Source organism: Corapipo altera, unplaced genomic scaffold, assembly GCF_003945725.1.
Source record: "Corapipo altera isolate COAL_440 unplaced genomic scaffold, ASM394572v1 114, whole genome shotgun sequence".
Lineage (NCBI taxonomy): Eukaryota > Metazoa > Chordata > Aves > Passeriformes > Pipridae > Corapipo > Corapipo altera.
Window position 1 is genome coordinate 175009 of NW_020885009.1, and position 21903 is coordinate 196911.

Consider the following 21903-nt stretch of genomic DNA (forward strand, 5'->3'; position numbering starts at 1 on the left):
GTTGGGAAACACATGCAATTTTAACTGCTCCTCGAGCCTTCATGATTTTGAATATGTGCTCAGATATTAAATTGATAATATCTGAGCATAGCAACACTCACATAAGTCAACATATTTAATTCGTCTCTTTCCAAATGCTACAAACCCCACATTTTCTGTAACACTTACAATTCCTTTTCCAACTTCTTTTATACCATTGTCTTGTTTGGCTGATGCAGAAAGATTTTGAAAACCTTTTCAATTATTGTCCTGTAGTAAAGAAAAACAAGTATCATGAAAGAGCGCTACACACTCCAGAACAAGCTGATAAATTCAAAATAATACTAGTGTACATGAGAACACCCACACAGGGATTCAACCAACCCTCTCAGGATTCCCAGAGCTTCCAAAATGTTAGTTAAAGCTGCCCACCTCCTGCAACATAAACCCTGGTTTGAAGAAGTTTTTAGTTCCAAGAGTTACCTGTTAATTTTAGATTCTGTGGCACAAGTCGTTAATCAGCACATTGCCAGTCAAGTGCCAAACTTTTGCTGGTGGAAAACATAGCGTTAGCACTGTTCCCTTTTTGAAACTTGCCAATTTCCCATACTTTTCTCTTACGAAGTGTTTTACCAGTACTCATGTTGTAGCCACAGCCCTAATGCTACACCTTCTTCCTGTGGACTCCCCATAAGTTACACTCCAAGTTGTAAAATCTCACTACATCAGCAAAAAAAAGGGCTGGTATACATGTACTTCACAAATTCCACCCAGAGTCACTGCTTTCTACTTGTGATAAATGACAACCTGATGACAACCTTTTCCTCATCACTACATCACTGTCTTATTACAATTTCAAATACGTAACGCGAATCAATTACTTACACGGGCAACCTTCAAGAATTCTTCATTAAGCCTGATGCCTTTTGCTCTCATCTTCTAAAACACAGTGTCTGGTGGAGGTCAGAAAACCTTCTTGCTACAGAGAAGGACTGCAGATGCTGGAAACTACCACAGGAGTTGAGGCTGTGAGTGCTGTAAAAGTTCCTTTGGTGGTATTCCCATTGTTTTCCTGCAGACAAATCTCCATCATCAACTCCACCACAGTGAAATAAAGAAATGATTTTTGAACCAGACGACTTTGGGAGTGGTTTCTTCAAACATAACAGAACACTGTAAGCTAATCCACTGTTTGGCATTCATTTATATATATTTGCTCTGCAATTTCATTGTTTCAGATGCCATTGGAATGTGCCTCCTTTGAAACAATGGACAACAGGAATGGGATGAAGTGTGGACAGTTATTGCAGACAGAGCTAATAATATTTCTTTTGAATGCCATCAACTGATATTTTTCTATTCAAATTCCAGTAAAGACTCGATGCCAGCTAACAATATTCTGCGTTGATGATATCACAGTTATTCTGTATCTGTAAGGTGGTGATAGACTCTAAACTCTTCAGAGGAGGAAAATCCTATCTTTATATTTGATACTGTAGCCCATATCAAACCCCAAATACCAGTATCAACACACATATTTCATCAGTGTATCGTATATATTAATATTTGATATTGATTACCATATCGAATCTAAGAACAAACCAACCACCACCCCTAGCCACACCTGAGATTCATGTGACACTGCCAGTGGAATACCTCTTAATGGTGAAGAATTATTTATCCAGTCATTCCCATTTTGCTACAAAAATTTAGCCTGCTCTAGTCTTAATTTTATCTTTTCTCTTAGAGAACTTTATATTAAGCATTTTAAAATTAAACACTTCAGCTTTCACTGAAAATCCCAGATTACTCACTAAATCAAACCCATTTCCTGTCAGGAAAAAAAGAAAAAGCTTAGGAGCAGGAAATGTTTAAATAATGTATCTAAACATTTGCAGGTCTTAGTTTATGGATGTGTTCCTTAATGATCATATAATTTTAAAATTCTCCATCCACAAGAAGTTATTGGTTAAACAAGTCAAAGCAAGAACTGAAGAAAAAAGCCCTTTAAAAGCAAGCTTTTCACCAGCTGCATAAACTTTCTATGAACAGAGTTAAATTTATTTTAAAACATTAATTTTGAAACTCAAATGATACCCATTTTGAAACTACAATGATACCTATTTTATCCAGTGATGACGAAAATTATGACCCCAAGTTTTCCTCTTTATGTTTCATTTTCAGAGTATTTTTAAACCTTCATTTAAATTTGATGCATGAATATTCTGGTTATTCTCCAGTATTAATGGAATTACATTTTAAGTGCTGCCTCCAACAAATTGCTGCTACAACTGTTAGTTTATATGTAGCCACAACTTACTCATTCTTGGAATTTACAATCTTTAGAATTCTTGGAAAACTACAAATCACAAATGAAAGAAGAATGCCTCCTCCCCATCTCAAATATCCCACAAAACCCAGAAGGTAGTTTGTTGAAAACATGTCCCCTTCACATACACATTTTAAAGTTGGAAGCTATCCCTGAGTCAGGCAACTACTACAAGTCAGTGGCACAAATGAAGCACAGCTAAATTTTAGTGATTCATGCTATGTAACTGCATTAAAATGACAGTACTGCCCATGCCATGCTGCTCCAAACCTAAAGATTTTATTACCTATCTTTTTAGACCCAACTATCATATCCTGAATATAAAAAGTACAGCCTATGTCCTTCTCCTCTCCTGTCCTCCCAGTGAACCAGAACCCATCTCCAGAGACAACCAACAAAACCAGTCAAACAGAACCACAGAAGCCATTATTTTTATCTTAATGTCTCTCTTGCCTCTGACCCAGAAAACTGAATTTTGAGTTGACAGAAGATTCTACAATAACAATGCAAAGAGTTTTTTTATATGCTGCCAAAATGTATTTTTCAGTAGCCATGTGGTTTATTCTCTGAATGGAGAATGGCAAATATCAGTAGGTGGAACCTGTTTTAATGACCTGAAAGGAGGTCAGGAAAGAGCAGAAAAATAAAGAGTGGAAAATAAACCAATTTTGTCCTATTTAATGTTAAAAAGGAAAAGCTTCCCTGTTGAGAGAAGACACTGCCTACAGCTTAACTTTCCTTTCCATGACGCTGAGCTTTGTCCAAGAGCAGGACACAGCCTGTTTTTCCAGCTACCACCCAGGGTCTCAGACAGGTTTGAGGCTCTTCCTCAGGCCAGATGGCATGAGAAGGTGGAGATGACACGGTCCCTGCTCAGGAGAGCTCACAATCTAGGAACGCAAAATGACGTATAGGAGCATGGAAAAATACAGCTCAACACAAACAAATTCTGCATACAGGTATGTACATTGATAAAAGCTCTTCAAATAGCACCACTACTTCTACCTGCCCCTCTGTCTAGCCATCAGTGCTTGCATGGTTGCTTAACAGGGATCTAGGGAAAGTGGGTCTTCAGGAGAGATGTCAAGGAGAAGATTTTATGGATCAGTCCAGGGAGGGCATTCCATGCATACGGGACAGAGTGGGAGATGTTATGTTGGGAATTAAAAATTGTGCAGAGCAGCATTTTCTCCAGGTCAAAAGCTCAGGTGTTGTGTGCAAGATCCCTACTTCCTGAGACAGAGACAGCATGGTTTTATGGGAGTAATGTGTGGCCACTAAAAAAGACAAGCAGAACCACTAACGTAGGACTACACTGAGGATGTTACCTCTCTGTGGCTGCCAGTTAGCACAGTAACTGTGAGGAGATGAGATGGAAGGGTTTGGAAAAGAGTTGGATACAGAGAAGGAAAAAAGGCAAGATGAAGGAAAGGAGACAAAAGGAAGAAATGTGGGGAGTATTTTCAAATGTGGTCTTCTGTTTGAGTTCTTAGTGTGTTTGCAATTTATTAACTAAATAACTAAAAAACATATATAATAATTAATGTACATTTGACACCATAAAATAAACTGGACCATATGCCAACATTTACATTATGTTATTATCCTTCACTATGGAAAGGTGAGAAACAGGTTAAACAAGAGACAAAATGCTTCCCCTTACCCTTCTTCTTCCGTACTGAAGCTTGGAAATAGAAAGGGAATGAACTGTGAATCAATTCTGAAGGTAATTTTTAATATGCTAAAATCCTTGTCTGTCATTTTAAGCATAAACATTATTCTTCCATCTAAGATGTCAGTCTCTCCCTGCTCCCCTCCACTAAACATGTATCTATCAAAACACAGTAGACAAAATCTGCTTTTGCCAAGATGTTTATCAGGGTTTGTATTAAGAAATTTCTCCTCTGCAGGTATTAGGGATACATGTACAATTAATTTTTTTTTCTGAATTCTTTTTTCAAAACAGTAATTGGGGCAACTTATTGACACCAGGGTTTTCAAACTATGACAACAGGGCATTTTAAAATCTTTGCAGGTTGAAGTGGAATCATGAGCACAAGTTATTTGCTATCTTTGGGATCAATTAGTTTGAAAGAGAACAACTGAGATGGTCTGCTCAGTGTTATGAAGAACAGGATAGCTAAAAACACGTCAATGAAACTGTAAGTAGAGTTCAGAGCCAGGCAAAGGAAGTAACTGTAACGAATGCAAAATGTATAATTTAAAAAAAAAAAAAATGTTGTTTAGCTCAGCTAGGAGACATTACAAAACTATGTACTCTAAGGGAAAACAAATGGGGAATTTCTACTTTTCTTTCTATTACATAACAAGGGACATTCAATAAAATTAAAAGCATCACATTTAAAACCAATAAAAAGGAAATACATTTGTACACAGCACATAATTAGCCCGTGGGATTCTTTGTCATGAGACGTTATTGAGACCATGAGCTTCTCCAGTTCAGAAAAAAGGATTACACATATATATTGATGAGAACATCCACAGAGTTCATTTATAGATCTTTCCTATTTAGTTGGTATATACATGTTATGAAATAAATGCTTATTCATTAGTTTAACGGATATAAAAATGTGAGTGTTCTCATAGTTCTCACAGATGTCCAATATATACACATATACATACAGATATATATAAATTAGAGATAAATACACACATACAATCTGTGGTTCATGTCAGAAGACAACTTTAAACTGATGATAGGGAGAACATTTTCATTTGGGAAGTTTGTTCAGTTGTGCAATTTAGCAAATCTTGTTCTTTCTGATAAGAGCCCTTTTACAGGGCAAATACGAAAATAGGTTGACCACAGATTTTATTTATAACAGTAGTTATATTGTTTGCTATGTCGTCAAGGGTTCAGAGTGCAAGTGGTATTTACAGCCTTATTTAGGAAGAAAACAAATTTATGCCATTCCTATAGCTTTACTAGGGGACATAAACTCCTGGAACATGGTGCAGGGCTATTCTTCAGAATAGCAAACTCTTGCCGCTGTAATATTTGCCCTGTCTGGATAAAGATGTGAATGGGAAATGTGCTTAAATATTGAGGTGTGTCCCATGGCTGCTTGTTAAATGAGTTGTGGTGTTTTCTGCCAGCTGGGGAGAACAAACAGCAGGTCAAGTGCTACAACACGAACTGGGGGTGAGGAAGCTAAATTATGATGGTCCTCACTGTTCTACCCCAGGAAAGAGTGCTACCTTCTCTCTGCTTTGAGAACAGTATCCCCTATGGAAGATTGAAAAGAGAAATAGAAGAGTATCCTCAATTTGAAAGCAATTTGCAGAAGAGGATAATGAAGGGCCAAAAAAGCAAAGTTTTACAACCTCATAGCAAAAAGTGGCTCCAGAAAGAATATTTTACATTTTAAACATGGAAGAAAAATGACAGAGCATTCACAAAGTGTTGATACCTTTAGCTAAGTTCCTAAACTTCCTGACCCAGAAAAATCAAATTTTCTGAGATCTGTTAGAGCTAAATAATCAGACTGTTCAATTTTGGTCTTCACTTGGTTGTTACACCATAGAGAAGACAGTGCTCACTTCAGCCCCCCTCTGTTGGCAAGACCTCCCACTGGACCTGTGTGACTTGACTCTCTTAAAGATAGATGGGGTCCATCTGCCCCAGAAAACACTGACTTTCAGGGGAAAAAAAGTGGCCACGAGGCTTTGATTCCTTCGAGTTGGCCTTCATATGAGTCCATACCAGATAAAAGAAAGATTATAAAATGTAAATATTTAAATCAATGCAGAATTAAATGGAAAAATGGTTTTATTGTATGATTTATTATCATCTATTACTCTGCAATGAGGGATATGGTTTGGTTTTATACCCAATTATCACTTGCTAAACACACTGTTTTACTGTTATAGCCATATAGAAATATGCACTGGGTTTTTCTCTGTGTGTATATGATTTATTCATAACATATTTCTTAGTCTAGCTGCAGAAATTCTACTTTTTAATGACCTAACAGGTTAAAACCAGGAAGAAAATATCTTCCTCATTTCTAGAATATTAATAAAAATTCCAAAAGAATTATGCATATGTAGGATGTGGATGATTAAGCAAAGGAATCTACAGTCACATTTCTTAAAATTAGCAAATAAAAGACTGAATGCTCAATATTTTTTATTATCAATAGAGAGGAATTAAGTTTAATCATGCACAGAAGTCAAAGTGATATCATAATATGCACTTTTTTCAGATCAGCTTAATGAAATAAGTTGAAGTTGAAGCTGCTTTAATACTGTCAGCTTTTAACAACAGCTTCTGGCAGCTTACCTTTATCCACTAATGAGATGCCACAGAAATTTAAAATAAAACAATATTAGATGAACTGCAAACTCAGAAAGCAAAGCTAACAAAATACGACACGGCATTATTTTTTGTGTGTAGATGTGCCAGACTCTGATGATGCACAAAATGTATCAACATTCTCCTGCGTAGCAGTAAAGGCACAAGTTTAAACAAAAATCATTCATGCGAGTCATGCACAATTTGAACTCTCCACAGATGCAGCATTCTTAAAACCTTTTCTGTTCTACACACTGTACACAGTGCAGCTCCCTTTAATCAATTTAACACATACACATCTATCTATCTAGCTATCTATCTATACATATTTACATTTCTACTAAGCCATGCTTGCCAAAAAACACTTTCTTACCAAGCTCTTCAAGCTCTGAGGTCATTGACTTAGACCGCAGGGTCAGTGCAGTGGTTGGAGCTCGCTTTGGAGGTGGTGGGGCTTTGCATTAAACAGAAAAACACACAGTGTAAGGAAACACCTACATTTACATCCACAATTTCACCTCAATTTAAAAAGAATAAGCTACATGAAATAAGGTAAGAATAAATACATACATGTGGAGGAAAAAGCCCTGAGATGCTTTTCCTTTACTGAATTTCTCTACTGTTTCTGGTTTTAGCGTAGGTTGTTTGACACATCCGCAAGCTTTTATGTAACATAGGATACATAGAAACACTTAAAGCTAAATAACTGTGCAGTTCTATTTTCCAGCAGGAAAAAGGCTTCCTAGAGGAAGGGCCTCACAACAGTTGTGTCCCTTCTAAGGCTAAAAACCTCCTGGATACCAGCCAATCTCTGCCAGATTAATTTAATTTGTGAAGAAACTGTTCAATCTGAGAAATACAGGAAGATTCAAATTGATCTGAATAGTTATGGTGAGTCTAGGGGAAACAGATGATCCTCAGAATAAAGAAGATCTTAAAATATCAACACAGTCATCTAGCACAGGAACCAAAATCCAGCATGTGCTTTAGTATCCTGAGAACAAATGTTTCTGGTGGTCAGAAAGGAGCCTAACATCCAAAAGAAAATGGAGATTTCCAGTCAACATCGCTGGCCCTGAGACACCAGGAAAAATTAAGGATTCTCAAGTGTTTTGGTCAATACAAAATGCCTATAGCATTTTGAAAAGAGGTGGTAAAGCAGTTTGAGGGCAAGAATTAAATGAAGTTGGGTATCTGACATCTGACTTATGGCAACAAAATCCTTCCACACAATTCCAAAGGTACAAAGGCAACTGCCAGGAAACAAGCAAGGCTACAAACTGCCATCAAAAAGGGACAAGATTCAAAGGGGGAAGTGGTTGGTAAATGATGCATTATCACTAGGAATTACAAGATGACAAAGAATTGGGTTGTAGACAACAGCACTTTTATTTCACTGAATGGTTTGGGTTGGAAGGAACTTTACAACTTATCTTCTTCCACCCCCTGCCATGGGCAGGGACACCTTCCACTAGACCAGGTTGCTCTAAGCCCCATCCAACACGGCCTTGACACTTCCAGGGACAGGGCAGCCACAGCTTCTCTGGGAAACTTGTGCCAGAGGCTCACCATCCTCCCAATAAAGAATTTCTCCCTGCCATTTAGTCTAAATCTACTCTCTTTAGGTTTAAAGCATTGTCACTAAATTTAAGGCCAATATTTTATCCCAAAAGGCAGAGATTAAAGGTTTGTTTAAAATGTGTGAATAGTAATTCCAACAAGCCAAAAATAATGCAGGACCATGTTTGGACATGACATAAACATGGTCTTTCCCTCCCACCCCCAAGGTGGGTTTAATTTTATTTGGGTTTTTTTTATTATTATTTTTTTGATAAGCAGTAGATGTGAAGAACATTCCCAGTGTAGACAGAAAGTTTTAGTCATGGACTAGGAGGGAGCCCTGGGCTTCCAGCTGCTCACCCCCTCTTGTGCTGAAGACCCAGGTGTCTGACACTGATAATTCAAGGAACTGGTGGGAGGAACTGGAATTTTCAAAAATGTGCTACTGCTGTACTAAACACTAGTTAGCAGCAGCAATCTTTCCTGCTTAATGATAATTATGGGGACCTAATGAATCCCCAGCATAGCTGTCACCTGAGCAAACTGAGGGCCATCTGAGATGAAGGAAATAGTGTAAAATCCATTTTTGTTTCCTCTTTTTCTTTTTTTCTTTTTTTTTTTTTGGTGAAGTTTTAGTGGTGGTTTTTTCATGTGAGAAACATGTTGAAATTCTAAAGAGAGTAGCCCAATCTTAGGATATAGGTTAACCCATAATGTCCATTAAATTTAATTAAAAACAAACCAAACAAACCCTGGGCTTGGAAAAAACCCTATCCTTTTTGTACCCAGCCAATTCTTTCCCAAAGTCTTTGTGGCACACAATGTCATACAAACCTCTCTTGGAGAAGCTGCCTTCTCATTATCAGCCAAATGGCAGGAAAAGCATCTTAGTGTGTTGTCTGTTGATGAGAGGTGAAGGGATATTCCCTGCTGGAACAACTCCTCTATTTTAATTTCATGTAGAGGAATTTTCTAATTAAAATGTACTTTTTTTTCCTACGAGAACTTCAGTCTAAACATACTGCTTACTTTTGTTATTCTTTCTGCAAAAGATGTAAAAGTTCTCAACGATTTCAAGAGATACTCTCATCTCAAGTACATTTGCTATTAACTAATAAAAGATCATCTGTTCTTTGTGCTTTTGTTCTCTCACTACTGCAAGAAATGTTACTACAAGATCCTCAAACATATACATGTATAAAACCCCATAAAGATTAACTTTCATGGCAAGTAGGATGAGAAAATATTACCCTTTTTGTCACTTATTAATGCATAAGCCAAGAGAATTAAATTACTCTAAGTTAAACAAGAATAAGGCATTTAAAAGCAAAGTCTATAAATCAGAATTTATAAAGCAGTATTGTCATGACTATATTTTCTTTTCTGAGAAGCAAAACCAAAATAGTCCATCAGGAAAAGAGAAGAATGTACCTTTCTTTCTAGCTGTGTCATCTGGATCAAGATTCCTGGTTACTGTGACAACCTTAAGAACGAGGTGATTGCCCCCTTGCCGAATCATGTTCACCACCTGCCTGTGGCCAACTTTCACTACATTCTCATTATTAACCTGCAGAGAAAGAAAAGAGTCTTTCAGATTGAAATGCAGAAAACTTTTTGTTCCAGCAGTTTCAAAAACAGAAGGTGGAAAGGGCAGGAAGGTACAGAATTTCTAGTTACTGTCTTTTAATAAAAATACATATTTAACAAACAGTGGACAGCTGATGAGATGACAGAAAAACAGAGCTATCTTTTCAGGAAATATGCAACTAAAGAAATTCAACCAAATCCTCCCCTTTACATATTTTATATACAGCAAATAACATTTTCCTTCTGCAAGTTTCTCATGTCCTGGAAGCAAAGGCAACAGGACCATACCAGGGCAAAAGAAGAGTGGAAAAAGAAGAGTGACCTACATAGAGCCCTGTGGTCATGCCAATTCAACTTCAAACTGCACTGCAACATTCAACTTCAAAATATATATTTTATAATGTAGATATATCTACACGTTCTCAGTAGTTCCTAGTGCTCCATCATCCTTTTTGCTGAATAAGTCTTTCCATAATATTAATTAATAGGCACAGAAGAAAGCATAGGCATAGAAAGTGTAAATAAGCCTGGATGAAAGTAATTTATTTATTCATTCAAGCTATAAGGAGTCACTGGAAGTTCTCTGAAATTTGAAGGATGGCAGCATATAAGATTGAAGTGAGCTATTTGAACACAAAAGATATTGAGGAATGGAAGCAGAGATGCTGCCAAAATACGTGCTGGGAAGTTGATCTCTCTCCAAAAATCAACTGACTCAGTAATATTTCACTGAGATCACTCAATGCCTTCAAAATGAACAGTCATTTTCAAAGTGTTTTTAGCTTCCTCTGTTTATTCTGACAGGTTGGGCATCTCACTCTCAAAAGAATTTACAGTTTAGAGCAAAATGTCTCATTAAATATTATTGCCATTTAGAGATCAAACAGCACAAGCAGCCCCACTCCAACTTGAAATTGGTTTTCCATCCATGTATTGAAGGAAAATCTTCCCTTTTTTCAGACTTTAGCTGAGACAAAATGCTTTTTAATGAAATAATGTATTGGTAAACCATATTTTTAATACAATGCTGCAATCAGAAGCTGTCAAGTATGAGCTGTCTATAAACTTGAGATGCTTTTTGAGATGCTTTTTTGGTTTCATACACAGTGACGTAGGTGTAACACATGCTGAACATCCAGACCTGTCGAGCAGGCAAATATAAAAGTTCTATCATTCTGTGGAGGTGGAGGGTATAAAAGAATATTGATTTAAATAGGACTCTTGCTGTTTGGTTTTATTTTACACCTTCTTAGCATCTGGTATTTAATTCCAAGATACGATATTTATTTAGCTGGACTGATGGTATCTAAATTTAATCTGTCTAAAATACTGAGACAAACAGAGTTATCCATTTCCTTCCAGTGTTAAAACCTCAACCAGGTAATTCTTTTCTGCAGGAAAAAAAAAAAAAACAACAAAAAACAAAACAAAACAAAACAAACAAACAAAAAAACACACAAAAAACAAACAAACAAACAAAAACCAACCCAAAACCCCACAAACCCAAAAACATTATGTAATTAAGAATTATGAAATGGATCTACTCTATTTTTGCTGGAATTAAATTTTAAGCTTGGAAGCCAGTGAAGATTACAATAAAATCCCTAATGCTGTCAAAAAATAGGGCCCTCCAAGTAAACCAAAAGTTAATATTAATCAAACACATGCACACTTCACTAGTGTAAAGTGATAAATGTGTAAAATTATAAACAGCTTATGCAGCATCCCATCTGTTCCCATTGCTATGTGCAACAATATTTAACATTTAGAGCAGGAGCAAATATATACACAACACATTTCTGAAAGCTGCCTCAGAAACAGGACCTGCAAATCACTGTTTATAGCAGCTTTGTTTAAAAGGTTTCGTTACAAGAGCTAGTACCAAAAAGATTTACGTGGCGAAAACAAAAATACTGATAGGAGGGCTGAAGGTTATTTAACTTGAGGAGTCTGCTGAAATACTTGAGAACAAAAGAATCATGAAACCAGCAGAGCAGAAACTCATCTTCAGTCTTTAGCACCTCAGGGGGTAAAACTGGAGCATGATCACAAAGCAATAACTTTGGAATTGTCAATAGCTTATAAATAACTAAATTTCAGAGACATTATTTATTTCTTTTACCCTTCTTCAGTATTTTATACAGAAGTCAAATGACTGCAGAAATGTGAGTAACAGAAATGTAAGTGGTGAGTAACCAGAGTTCAAGCAGGGTTATTTTGATGGTTTTAGTTTGATATTATTCAGCAAAGATTTTCCAGGTGTGAATAATTCGATGAGTCTGTCTCTTCACTTCCATCTCAATCTTTGGCAGGGGGGAGATGATCACTGCATCTCTTTGCAAATTAACTGAAGGAGGTAATTTTTTTACTATCTCTTTAAAACAAGTAGAAAATCAGTAAAAGAAAACAAAATCCCAAACAAAAACTGTAAGAAAAAAATCTATTTCACCTGTGCCAATTAATTTCATAATCATGTGTGTTCTTGGAATTAATGAAATGTAGTCACATTCTTCAAAACACTAAAAAAACTATATTTTTTTTTAGTGGCAAAGTGTTTAGAAGGGAGTTCTGTAAACAGCCAAATAGTAAAGTTGGTTTGTAGGCACAAATTTGTGTCTTTCCTTGTTTTCCTGTATCTTTCAGGATATTTTCTGTAATCTTTCATGGCAAAATCTTAAGTTTTTCTTTTCCTTTGATTATTTCCCCAAGATTTCCTGCACGGAATTTTTTTATCCCATGTCCTTCATAAAAAAAGGGAAGCAGATAAAAGAAATAGATATGTGCTGGGGCTGGTTCTACGCTACATCAATGGCAACTGCTCATGCAACAAGCCAAATACAAGGAAAACTGTCCCTTGGGACAAGCCAAGAATTTCAATAACTCTCCTCTATCCATTCCTGATGCTCAGAAAAAGCCTCAGAATTCTGTATATTTGAAGACCATACTTTATCACCATTTGGTTAAAAACTGGGCAGTGGGATGGAAGTTATTCTGTCTATGAGATCATATTATTTCATAAATTATTTCTCAAATTCTCTCAGAGTATCTTTTAAAAATAGCCTAATCTGGAAGCCTGAGCTGTCTAAAGCTGAGCTTAGTTTTGAAGCTTAACGCTCCAAACCAGAGACTGTGATCAACAACAAAGTTCCTCTTGCACTAAGAGGTCTGAACACCAACGATGAAGAGCTCTCTCTCCAACATTCTCTCAAGAGATGATTCAAAAATATGGAGCAAACCAGTGACAAAGACAAGTGCCAGTCACAAACCTCTCTGTCTGTAACATCCAGGTCCACTATTCTGATGTTATTTTACTGAGAATTTATTCACAACAACATCTAAAACCCCAAAACCCCCTAAATCATGAAATTTTATTCCAGAATTAATAATGATGTGGATTCCAAGAGCAAAATATCAGTCAGATAATCAAATTTTTTATATGTGAAATATTCCCTGCCTGGAGAGCCCTCCTTACAAAAGATGATACATGAACACACATGGGTTATCCGAAAATTTTCTTCCTGAAGATTAAATTTACACTTCCACCCCCCAAATAAATGTGTAGTTCCATATCTTAAGAAAATGAAAGTGTATTATTCTTTATAGTACTTATTCCCCACTGAAACTACAATGAGGTGGGTCCCCATTTTTTGCCACATCCCATCATCACCACAAAATATTTGATTACAAACAGACTCTGCTGTGTAAATACATTTATTTGCTTACACAGGCAGATTTAGGACAAGAAAGAATGAATGCTATTATTTAAAAATGTGATTTTTTTTTTTTAAAGAATGAGTTAATGAGATGCTGGGGTAGATTTTGTGGGTATTGGGTTAGGCTGGATAAAAGGATTTTTTTTCAGAAATGCATAGATAGGCAATGGGTTGAAAAGAACAAAATACAATACAATACAATACAATACAATAAAATACAGCAAAATAGTAAAATAACCTGCAGATTGTAGGAGAGTAGATGCCTGAGCTGGAACACATTCACCAGAGCAACCTTCCTGTAGGAAGGTGCAAAAGAAAAAAACACTACAAGAGAAAGAGACCTTTGGAGAGTTTGTTCTATTAATAATTTTAAAAAAATCTTAATTTCTTCAATGCATCATCCTAATCCTTCCATTACCTAAACATTCTCTCAGTGGAAAAGGTAGTCAGTCATTTTTAACACTTATTAAGTAGACAAAACTCCATCATTCCCCTTGGAATGGCCATTGGTTACAGTTGGGAATGCACATTCTGCCACAAAAAGCTTCTCAGAAGCTCTTTCTTATCCACTGAACTACTTGAAAAAAAACCACAACAAAACCCCAAACCCATTACACACACACTTACAAAGCCCTGCCCACACAGTTTCTAAAATTCACCATTTTTGGTAAATATTTAAGACACACACCCAATTACAATTTGTACCAGCAAAATAAATTGCCCACATGTAATTTTGTGGGCTCAAATTAAACTTTTGCATCTCAAGTCCTACACAGGACACTGCCTAAGCCTGTCACAAACCAGGAAGAGTTTCCAGGATTTGTCCTTGACAAGTATATTTAGTGTGTAAAATCCTATTATTTGCTTTATGTTAAAACCTCTAAATTCATCCTAAATGTTGAATGAAACAAGTCCATGGACAGCACGAAGATAAGCAGTCCACCTAGAAAGGCTTCCGTGAAAGCCAATTTTAACAAATTCTGTTGGCAGCATCCTTTTCCGTGAGTATTCCAGGAAAGGATTGAATCAAAACATCTGCTGATAGAGTTTAGAGGCAAGTTAAAAAGGTCCAAAGCCAAAAGATGCTCTGGTTTAATGGTATTTTATGTGCTTACAAAATGCATTTAACCACAACTGATATCAAGGTTCATTGTCTCAAAAAGCACATGAGTTTAACCTGCGTCTTAGATTAAAATAGAGAGTAATAATATAATATATAAATGAGTCCCATAATGGGAATTAATTTATGAATTTATCTCTGCAAAGCCAATTACTCCCATCATACCCTAGAAGCTTAAGCAGACAAAAGCAGATGGTTTCAGTCCACCAGGCTCCAACTATTCATTTGAACAATTTCTGAAACAGGCCTTGAACAGTCTCTGGAAAATTCCCGAAAACTTTCTAATACAAATGGAAAGTTTGTTTTCATTCTGATCTCCAACACAGACATCTCTGAGTATTTGACTATATCCCATTTAATCAATTGTAAAATCAAGTGTAAAAGAGGCTTCAGAGACTTCGTGGACTCTGTTGACCTTCTGTCTCTGTGCCTAAAAGGCACTATTAAAAAAAGAAAAGTTTCACAGAACCAGGGATACAAGGATATGGAAATTCCAGCTGACATCTTGCAGTAGTAATTTTTTTATAGTAATCCACTTGCTCATAGATTTGCCTGGACCGGTGGCCTTAATACATGGGAGGATGGAAAGAAGATGAAGCCAGTGAGCACGGAATTGGACAAGGTGATCAGCAGAGGCAACTTCCCACCTGAACTCTGTCATTCTATGGGTTTTTTTCCAAAGAAGAATTATTATAGGGAAGTACAACCCACCTTTCAGGGAAAAAAGCACATACGAATTACAGGACAAGCATCAAAACCATCAGTAGCACTGCCATGGTGCAAATTTCTTTGCATAAAATCATATATTGGTGGATACAAACAGGATATAAGATGTCTAAAGGAAAACACCCTGTGGATTCACTGTGTCTCGAGGTTTTGTATTCCATCCTGTCACCACATGCCCTCTGTCTGCATACGGGGGAATGTTGTGCCTTTCCTGCTGCAGCTCTGATGGCAAGGGGAGGTGTTGCTGCCTGGTGCTTGCTACAGCAAGGGCAGTGGGACAGGCTGGAGCACAGCCTCCCTGCTGAAACCTGGGATCTGCAGGGCTGCTCCAGCCAGGCACAGGCTCTTCCTTCAGATCCAGCAGTGGCAGAGCTGTTGCCTCCTGAAGTGCAATGTAGATCTGGTTACTGCCTGGACACAGGAGAGCTGTCTAGGAAGCGCTCCAGCGTGAGTCGCTTCGTCCCTGTGAGTAGCACCAGCACCACAAACCTTCAGTTGCACTTGGGAACATCTATTTCTGAGAGAAGCATTGGAATGAAGCGGCATCTCAGATCATAAACTCCAGACTCCTTGGTTGTCATGGCAACTGCATCACATAATTTGTTTCTAAAGATTTAGCCAAGCTCCATCTTGGAACTTCTTCGATTTCTTGTCCCTGTTATTCCTGGTAGGCCCAGAACATTTGAAAAAAAGTGGTATTTTTTAGTAATTTCCCTCTTAAATGTGACTTAGTTTATATTTATCCTTTTTTTTACTGTGCCAAACTGCCAAAAGCCTAAATAGCCATGATTTCCCCTACTCTCACTGCATTCTACAAACATGTCAGGTGGGAGCAGTGTCCTGCTTTGGTTAAAAGTATTTTAACAACTTACTGTGACACAGTCAAAAACCCAAATGGAGCACAACATCTGTCCAGCCCTTCAAAGCCTTTAAAAATTGTTTTTAATGTTCTAATTTCAGTCAAATCAACTTATCAAGATGGTCACATGTTCTCCTGTATTTCATCCAACTTACACACTGTACCCGTGTGAGTGTTCGATCTCTCTCAAACATGCACAACTTATTTTCTTCTAATAACCTCCCAGATTCACTGGCACTACCCCTTCCTCAGTCATTGAAATTTTTAGGTATCTGAGAGAGTTACTCACACACAGCCAGCGGAAAATGTTTGGGACAAAGTACAGCAGCAGAATATTTGATCCTAATGTTGGTGATAAATTGTAAAAGCCCTGACTTTTTCCCCCAAGAGTCACCTTGTGAATTTTGCCCAAGTCACCATGTACATATATATGCACAGCAACACAAGCACAAGAAAACACAACCACACATTTTAATCAAATTGCCTTATCCCCGGCTTACTTTAATTAAGGGTATTCAATAATCATCAGGCCTTACTAGAAAAATTAGCAATACAATAATATATCAGCGTGGCTTCTCGATAACATCTTATTTTGTTCCACTAAAAACACTGCCAAGTAACAGTGTTGTTTCAGTACAAAACTCAATGGTTAAGTTTGGGGTCCAAGCTGACCTCCAAAAAAACCAGCAGGGTTAAAAGTTGCTGTTAGTCTCTTACCTATGCCATGATTTTAAAAGTGGAACTAAGTTAAACTAGAATTTTAATCTAAAATTTTGCATTTTGCCTACTTATATCTTATCTGAAAGCTATTTAAAGTAAGTCCTGTCCTCATGAGACTCCCGTACACAGAACATTTAAACATCGCTCAATTACTTGCACTCTGTCCTATTAAAAATAATTGTCTCCATTAATCAGTATCTGCTACTATTTTGAATCATTTTGTGTAAGCTACATTTCATTGGAGAGGTTCAATTAACTTTATTGCAGTTGATTGAACTGCAGTGAACCACAATCAATTAACTCACACTCAGGATGAATTTGTCCAAGGGCTGTCAGGTGGGAGAGGTGGCACTTTTTCATGTTAGAACTTCTCTTAGGGAAAAAACATTCTGTGAATTGCGCACATCTGTTGTGCTTTCTCATACACACACTTGAAAAGGGGTCAGTTTCTGAGGAATCTTTGGGATAGTGCTACACTGAACTGCCATATGTTGATACAAGGAGGGAGAAGTGACTTTCATTTATTCTTTTAATAGAATTATAGAATGGGTTGAAAGGCACCCTAAAGATCACATAATTCCAAACCCCTGCCATTGGCAGAGACATGTTCCACCAAATCAGGTTGCTCCAAGCTCCTTTTGTCTTTTCATTTTGTATTTATTTTGCATATCTGAGTTCCATTAGTGCCTGACAGTTCCTCTACTTTCTATTATGTTTGTTTCTTCTTTCCTTAAAATAAACTTACTGAAGATAAGCTGATAACTAATTTCTTTTTTCAAATTCCAATTTAAAAAAAAAAAATGTTCTAATTTAAAATTCAGTAAAATTAAAATGAAGTTTGAAGTGCAACAGGGAGTATCTTAGCATTCATCTTGTGAACATGCCTCTTACATTGAATTTGTTCTGAGATGCTATTATAGCCTATAAATTATGGTACACAGACAGCACCAAAGATAGGGTACTAAAAATAGCAAACTAGAGGTCACACATATAGTAATGAAACCTCTCTGGCGTATCTGCCCTTCACAGATGAAACCATGCACGAAAACCTAGAACTGCTTAACTGTTGCAACCAGAGCTGCTCCAGCCTCATGCCTCTGACATATCCATAGTTATCCACCCCTGCTGGAGGTTGTTCTGAGGTCTCAGCAAAATGATTTTTCACATAAAGAAAACAAAGGCTACCCAAGCTGCACATTCTGCAGTGGGAAAACAGACTCTTGTCCCTCTACTCTCCTCTGCTGACCAGTCACCACATCCCAGTCTGCCATTCTCTCAGCAGGGTCACTAATGCTTTGTGGTGCCTTTCTGTTGAACTGACTCCAGAGGGAAAAAAATTAAAAAAAAGAAGAGGATAACTTTAATCTGGGTCACAAATGATCACTGTGATCTGACTGCTGGGCTAGTGTGGGCAGCACAGTGTGGTTTGTTCACTGACATGTTGTGGATGAGCATCCTTTTGGCAGCCCTGTACCACTATCAACCCCTGTTGCATCCCTCAGCTCATCTGAGACAACAGTTTGCAGGGCAGCATGAATAACAGGATCTAGAGTACACGTCTGAGCCAGGTTTATCCCTGGAGCTAGCTCACTGCACAACCTCACCCCCACCTTCACCTGTGCAGCTGCTCTGGTGTGTGAGGAGCCGAGGAAGCTGAAGCAGCATTACCGCTGTGCCTTGGAAGCAGCACTCAGCTGCACACTCTGACCTCCAAAGTGATGAAATGCTTCAGACCCCAATTAAACAATTCTCAGCTTAACACTTTATAAAAACATGAGGCTGTGTTCAACCCTAAAAATATAATATTTTTTAAAATCAGGAGTACAGCACTATTATGCAAGCACTGAGAAGACAATAGATCTTTATTTGAATTCTGAATGAACCACTTGATAAGTATTTACAGTAGGTAGAAGCTTAGCAGGCTGAGCCATTCTATTTTTAAAACTGTGCATACCTACAGTAAAGGCCATTAGGCAGAGAATTCTAAAGTATGCATCAAAATATAGATCTCTTTATGAGCATTAATAATGCAGCCCAATATTAATTTACATTAGGTAAGCACACATTAGTCAGGTAACACAATTTAAAATTAAACCTTGTACATGTGATATGAACTGACTCGTTCTGTACCTTTCAATGATTCCCAGTTAAACTCTTCAGAGAGATTACACAGAGATATTGACAGAAAGTGTTGTCATCATGTGTTGATAATCTACATTTGATCCTCCCACATACAGTCACTTTCCAGAAAATGCATCTGGACTAAGAACAATAAAAAAATGTATTGCTCATGCATTTCTCCTTATGCAGGAAAGCCTAATCTTAGAGCAGATAGAGATAAAGCCATGTTAGTTTTAACTGTGCTGCCTTAAACTTGGAATCTCTTACAACTTTATTTTGGAGGCCATGTGAATAAGGACTGAAGTCTGGCCCTAAGAAATGCTTAAGCACATACAGAATAATCAAACTCACATAACAAATATTTTCTGTATTAGATTAGAATGACAAAATACCCATCAGTCAGTTGAGTCATGAACTCGCTGGTGTTAGGAGTGTCCCACTCTAATTAAAAATTTATTCATTATACTAACCATGCTGCAGCTTTCTGTTAATTGCCAAAAAAATGTTCATGTTTTATGCAAGACTTCCAAAATCGAATGTAAAAACCCACAAGAGATATCAATCACAGACAAACAGCACACAGCATACCGCAGAATAGTTACAAACATGGAAATGTTTAGTTTAAAATAACCAGCCAAACTAAAGTACAAATAAATTTTAAACTACCTATAAACAAAGAATAAATTTGCATTGCTAAGGCAAAAACAAACAAACAAAACCTCTCGAGTTGTAGCAGCTTGTTTGCTGAAAGAGGTAACCCTCCTTGGATTAATCACTCAGGAATATCCTGAGTTGGAAGGGACCCACTAGGATCATCGAAGTTCAACTTTTGGCCCTGCACAGGACACCCCCATGGTTCCTGGACCTCAAACCCTGCAGTGTAAAACTCAACTACCCAAATTTGCTTGCTTAGAATATGTAATACATTACCTGCATGGCAGATGCAGTTTGTCCTCACTACTTCCCAACTATTTATATTCAATTTAGTCTTGATAATTTTGGTTGTTTCTTCAACAGTTCTAGACAGACCTCCATTACTTTGTTTCAAAGTTATTAATTCTTTAATACTAGATCAGAATTGTACTCCAAATCCAGTTCAGCCTTAGACTCACCTTATGACCTTTAAGCCTGTGCTTTGGTTCAACAGCCTTGAAAAAGGGAAAATAACCTCCAGAATCATAGAACTACTTCACTATGTTTCATGTGACCAAACCATCAACCATTTAGGGCCCAATCAACTGACATAGAAAGCATTAACAGATTTGAGTAGGAAACACATCACATTATAAAAAAATAATAATGGACAATCCTCTAGTATCTACTTTTGCTGCATCCTGCTCATCCTATATTGTAAAAGAATATCCAAATGTATATCTGTAATTATAATATAAAATAGACATGAGCCACAAATGCAGAATGTTACACAACATTAACCCAACAAAAGCTCGAAAGCAACCAGAGGCAACTTTTGCAACTCTCTTTAAAGAAAACAAACTTGTTTATAAGAGCAACTTCATTAATTCATAATGAGGCTTTTTGTTACCACTTCAAAGAAGCGACATTCTAATTTGCTTACTCTCCACACAGAATAACAACTTTTTATCATCTCAAGCAAGAGTATAAGAGCAAAAAGTTTCTCTGTTAAGAAGGAATGATTTATTTTGGTGTTAGTAAACAAGCATCGTAGAAGGATAACAGCAGATTCCTCAGAGCACTTTGTCATAGCGAATAAGAATCACCAACAAACCTTTCATTAGGTTCGATTTTATTTGTAAATAGTTTGAAATAAAAATCTATTTTTGTGTGATCTGATGACTCAGAGAGCACGAGGCAATTCTCTGGCCTTTCCAGCAGCTCCACCCAGCCTACACAGAACACCAGTCCCAAGGGAATATCCTCCCAGCAAAAGGCAGAAACAGCGGAGCAAAGCTTTGCCTCCCACATTGCTCCCAGTCCGCAGGTGCCTGCAGCAGTCACGGGATACTGCAGCCCATTGGAAACATTCACTCAACAGTCATATCCTGGCAAAAAGCACCTCTTTGGGAACACTTCTTGCCTTCTAGAGGCCAAAAGGAAGCCAAGCTTGCCTTGTTCTTTCTCTCAGCACCTAAAGTCAGCAGCATAGTCGGCTCCCTGGCACACAGGAGTCAGCGAGTGATGCAGGGGATGAATCAGTGCTGTTACGCACTGACACTTTAGGAACACTCTGAAGAGCTGTACAACCATGTACCAATGCAGCTGCTTGGCACAAGCCTATCACAGAGATAAATGTGGCCCAAAACTCAGCACAGGCACTGAGGAGAGGGAGACAAATGAAGCACAAGCAACAATAACAGGGTTTTCATTTAGAAAACAGCAGGCTCATTTGTACCAAGAGTAATTTTAGAAACATTAAGGTTGGAAAAGACCTCCAAGATCATAGTTTCGCAGACTTGTTCTCCTGCCACTTCAATTTTCTGTGCATTAAATTTTGAAAAACCCCAACCCCCAAATTAACAAATAGCATAGGCCCAGTAAGTTTGATTCTATATTAAATCTTTTGGAATGTGAATTAAGGCTTAAGCACGCAAGGGAAGATCAGAAAAGGAACTTACTTAGTATGTTAAGAAGAACAGAAAGAGATGGTGCTAACATACACCTAATGGCAGAAATGCTATGTACTTTCAAAAGTAAGGAAGGGAAACTTCAATTTAAACACCAAATATAATGCAAATCCCTTATAATTCAAATTAAATTTGTAACTAGGTGTTGCAGAATGGAATTCAAATGTCAACCAAGTTCTTAAGCAAAGGTTTAAAAGTTAGAAGCACTGTAGAAAGAGACACTATTTCACACAAAGTAGTAATTCTCAAAAGCTGTGTTTGGGTGACTTGG

General features: G+C 37.3%; 1 protein-coding gene across 2 annotated transcripts in view; it reads right to left on the reverse strand.

The window, feature by feature from the left end:
• The window catches only part of SHANK2 (SH3 and multiple ankyrin repeat domains 2), a 324085-nt gene that overhangs the window by 33356 nt on the left and 268826 nt on the right, over positions 1–21903 (reverse strand). For both annotated transcript variants that reach the window (XM_027667371.1, XM_027667372.1), the window contains 4 exons: positions 9615–9750; positions 6997–7077; positions 6612–6620; positions 3972–3992 (listed from right to left, as the gene is read on the reverse strand). In XM_027667371.1, the coding sequence (XP_027523172.1) occupies positions 3972–3992; positions 6612–6620; positions 6997–7077; positions 9615–9750 (247 nt within the window). The remainder of the gene's footprint in view (positions 1–3971; positions 3993–6611; positions 6621–6996; positions 7078–9614; positions 9751–21903) is intronic.